The following is a 5,000-nucleotide window of genomic DNA, read 5'->3' on the forward strand; positions in this document are numbered from 1 at the left end:
TTTTTATGCACAATTATTATCTTAAACTCTTAGAAGATGCTTAAGTTAAATCATTAAGGTTAATATCGATAAATGCTGATTTTTTCCTTTTCTTGGTTTCAGGAAATAAATTGACAAAATGTGCAAATGACAGAAAGTCTTTCGTGAAACTTTGTCATGAGTTTACTACGACGGTGGTCAGAAAGATTCCTAAATAATCATAATTATAAACACTGATATCATAATTTCAAAGTGATGTTGTCACGATGACTATCTTCATGGAACTAGTCTAGATTGTGCCTTTTTTTTTTAACAGCAAAAGAATATTAATGTTGTGAGTTCTACCTTTAAAAAACTTCATATATGCATGACCTGTAGCTTTGTAGTACCATGGGGAAACTTATCAGAGATACATCATCACGCAACGACACCGAATCCTCGCACCGATCTCAGGACACTTCTTCCAGGGAAACGGATTTTGAAGGATGGTCCAACACATTTCTCGGGGTGTTGGAAGACGTAGCGTTCAACCCTCATGCGAATGCGAGCGATGAGGTGGTTGGCAACATCTACGAAGGTGCAGAAATATCCCTGGGGGGAGGAGGAGGAGGAGGAGGAGGAGACCTGGGGACCCACGGATGGCCAATGGGTCCTCCTTCATCCTACCCGGTCTACCCGCCTCCCTTCAACGCCACCACGCGAGTCAACGATACGGTAAGTCCAGCGCTTCTGTCCAGGGTGGGTGGGACTTGTGGCTGCGGAATGAGACCCCCATAAAAACACTAGGCTAATGATTCTAACGATGGGAACGTTCCCTGACCTAAGAAATCACGAAAGGATTCTCTTCTCTCTCTCTCTCTCGTCTCTCTCTCTCTCTCTCTCTCTCTCTCTCTGCTGAGGTTACTACTTTTTTCAGGGGTACTATTATCAACCTATTTTTATAGCAGGATGTGTATATATTTCCAGATCAATGCAAAGCTTCTTTAAAGAACATGTATTCAGTAATGATTCCATATACACACATACATAATATATTATATATATATATATATATATATATATATATATATATATATATATAAAAGTGGCGTCAGATAGTTACAACCCCGCTGCTTATGGATAAGTCTTTAGAGATAAGAATGGAAGTTTCTCGCCGTCTCTGCCTTCCTATAGTTTTTTTTTCTACCATGGTAGATATCGGTACATATTCATAATTGATTGGGTTTCATATCATCATTAAGTCACTTCTCCAAATAGGAGGTGGTTCCCGGTTCCCTAACGATGATTACTGACACAATCACTTAAACAGAAGGGCAGTGGAAGGATATCCTACGCAGAACACTTCCACAACACAAGGCACTTATACATCTACACAGTAGGCACACCAACAGTGTGTTGAACCTCCCTACATGCACTGACCCTTGTACCTGTTGCGTAAACCCACTCCTAGAGGTTGAGTCACGCCTTTCCAATACCTCTTTGACCCCATCGATCCAGCCCTTTCCATAAGTCTTCCTCTCCCCCTCCTTCCCAACATTTGCGAATTGTATACTTTTTATTCACAAACTTACTATTCTTCCATTCTTACCACAAGACTGAACCATTTCAAAACACGCAGATCCACCCCTTCTTCTGCAGTAACCCTTTTGCCACTCCATCTACATAACGCCACATTTCCCACCCTCTCAAATTCTATCAAACCACAAATGCCATGTAAACAGTTCAACGTGACAGCGCTGTCTTCTTTCTTTATCATAACGTTCAATTCAATAGATGCTATTCTGTTCAACTACCTTTCAATACATTCCAACCATGGCTTCTTCAGGCACTCCAACGTGACTCCTAATCTTTTGCACAAAGCTTCCTACCTTGTTTGCCTCACCTACTCTGATTCACCGCTTTTCTTATCCTGACACCATCTGAAATTTATACTCAAAAATACTTATAAGAATTCAATTTTCTGTTCCCTAGCTCTTCATACTGACTTTCACTGTTCCTTTCCTTGGCTCCCATTGACCACAATCAAACCATGCTCACGTTTGCTCTCAAATTTCACCTTACTTGCACTTTCAAACTTTCCCACTAATCTCCTCATTGTCCCCAGTCAACATGACCTATCCTCTTGGACCACAAACTTTGCACTTAATCTACTGTCATTTCTCTGACTTTTCACACCACTATTCATATAAATATTAAGCTGCAATGGAGACCTACCACATCTTTGCTAGAGGCTCATTTATACACCAAACCACTTACATTCCTACAAACTTAGGCAAAGGCTTCGCATCCACTAAAAAATGTTTTTGTAGTTCTCAAACATTTACATGCCCTCGAGTGTACCACACATCCCCACTGTCCTCTAGTATGCCTTTTCCCCTGTACTCTCAAACTTCTCACATAAATGTTTTTTTTAACAAACGCTTGATCCACCCACTTGCTTCCTAAACCCGCACTGTTTTTCCTATCAAACCTTCTGTCACTCTTACCTTCTCAAATGAAATCCTACATTTTACTTTTCCTAGTCTACCAAGCAACGTTATGGCCCCGTAATTCGCAGTTTTCTCTACCACCTTTACCCGTTACAGAAAGGAAACTTGTTCCTTTCACCCAATCCATTTTTTCTGCTTCTTAACTGCAAGTTCCACAAGTATTCCCTAATCTACCACAACCCTCCCCACTCTTGGACCATTCAGGCTTGCGTTGCTTTTATCTTCCACATTTAACAAATCAGCAAATAATCATTCTATCAACACAAGACTGCATTTTCTTTAAACATCATCTCTCCATTCCCTTGTTTCATTCTAAGCGTCATTTGCTCGTTAGCCTTTCTCTCCTCCTTTAATTCCTGGTAGAACAACTTATTCTCTACTTCTTTATGAACATGATTGCACACTTTTGCACATATCCCTTCTGTCTAGCAATTGCACCTTAAAATCATCTCATTTCATACCTCAGTAAACACACAAAAGCTACTGACCGCAGACTGTCATCCTGAAATCTTACGCGCACATCATAGAATCCTCCAACTGTTCCTTTTAAACATTTCTCCTGACAAATCAATCACTGTAGCGAGAGAGAGAGAGAGAGAGAGTAAGGGTTGAATTAGAGTAATAATTTCTAACAAAGAACTTTTGAGGCATTAATGGTATCTCGAATCAATACTGTTAATAATAACAAGCACATCACTTTTACTGCACTTGTGGTTATTTAAAACAATCACCAAAACATACAATTGGGTTCGATTTAAACACAGTGACGATTTCTGTCAATACTCCACTGAACGCAGACTCATCATCGTAACTCACGTGAGGGATCTATACCGCAACAACACCTGGCAGACTTGCTATTCTCAGTCACTAGAATATTTTTATCAATCACAAAGAGAAGCAAATGCCACATGATTTATAAAGGTAAACAAACTGGATGTAACAAACTGATTACAACACTCGTTCAAAATATTTTCGTTCAAAAAGCCGTTTCTTTAAGAAATACTGAATAAAATTCCCCATTAATGCATTAGACAACAAGAACAATCCTAAAAGAAATTTTCCCATACTTGACGCCTCTCTAATCCCTCTTTTCTTCTGTTTAAAAGTTATCTTTTTGTTATCATTTTCCGTCTTGCTCTGCCATTGGCAGGCAGGGATACTCTACAATCTCTTTCCCTTGTGACTCTTGGTTCAGCAGCCAAGTAGGCTGCTCTAGCTATGCTGTGCAACGGGTGGCTAGATTTCAAGTTAACACCAAATGTTAGGAGGTGACCGCATGCCTTGGGCAGCGCTCAGCATTGTTCGACCCGATCTGACCCTGTTTCTGTAGGCAAGGTTGATACAGGGAGGTCGGTCAGGCAACGGAACAAAGTCTCTTCTCAACTGAACCAAAGATCACAGAACTGGAACCCAAAAACTTAGGCCGAATCTCTCTCTCTCTCTCTCTCTCTCTCGTCTCTCTCTCTCTCTCTCTCTTCTCTCGTCTCTCTCTCTCTCTCTCTCTCTCGCTGTTCGAACACACCAGGTGAAATACCACTTGTGAATGATAATTCCTCTGCGATATGATTTCACAGGTAGAGCGAATTGGATATGAAACGATAAATGTAGCCTGATGTCTGTGAGTATAAAAAATGCCACGGTGATGTGATTAAAAAAAAAAGATAATTACAATAATGAGTCATACAAATTCACAAGAATACCAGGTGCAATTTTTGTCTTAATATTACACCATTAATGTGATGTTTCCTCTGAGAAATTTATGGGACGGAAAAACATGTGAACAGTTTAATAATAATCTAGAAAATATAATTCCCATCTGTAAACCATATATCTAACATCTAGAATATCTAATTATGTTGCTAATTTCCTTTTTGTTCGTACAGTTTACTGTAAATACTTGACGGAGATAGTTACTAAGTACTTAATGGAAAATTTCTCGCATGGCAAGTAACTTGGAAAAAATCCTAGTCTTTATTTGAAGTTATATGGAAACAAATATCCTCAAAATATACATAAAATATTTCAAAGCGATTCTTCTACAACAATGTTTTCAATATTTTTCCATCAAATTCTTTGAATCTGAAATCTCCCTCTGCTATCTTTCCCCTCGCCACACACACACGCGCACACACACAAACAACACACACGCACACACCACACACACACACACATATATATATGTATATATATATATATTATATAGAATATATATAGATATATATATATATATATTATATATTATATATATATATATATATATAGTGATCACTTTCACTACTTATGATTATTCAAAGCATCGGATGTAGCTGAAAGTTGACATATGTATATTTTACAAGCACATACAAATTTTGTCAGCATTATCAGTAACCTAAACCCAATAGTTTTAATTTTTATAGAGTAAAAATGATCTAGCCGACGCCATGGCCAATGATTACGAGCCAAGAGTCGAAAAACATTCATTACGTAAGCAAGGTAAACACCTTTTGACGAAATGTTGCCCCGCCCATCCACCAGACAGAAACTCCATCGGCT

At 38.8% G+C, this 5,000-nt stretch overlaps 1 protein-coding gene across 2 annotated transcripts in view; it reads left to right on the forward strand.

The window, feature by feature from the left end:
- The window catches only part of LOC135218662 (cardioacceleratory peptide receptor-like), a 112,287-nt gene that overhangs the window by 3,640 nt on the left and 103,647 nt on the right, over positions 1-5,000 (forward strand). For both annotated transcript variants that reach the window (XM_064255110.1, XM_064255109.1), the window contains exon 2: positions 103-693. In XM_064255110.1, coding sequence (XP_064111180.1) covers positions 618-693 — 76 coding nt within the window. In that variant the 5' untranslated portion in view covers positions 103-617. The remainder of the gene's footprint in view (positions 1-102; positions 694-5,000) is intronic.

This window comes from Macrobrachium nipponense, chromosome 9 (assembly GCF_015104395.2).
Source record: "Macrobrachium nipponense isolate FS-2020 chromosome 9, ASM1510439v2, whole genome shotgun sequence".
NCBI classification, from domain to species: domain Eukaryota; kingdom Metazoa; phylum Arthropoda; class Malacostraca; order Decapoda; family Palaemonidae; genus Macrobrachium; species Macrobrachium nipponense.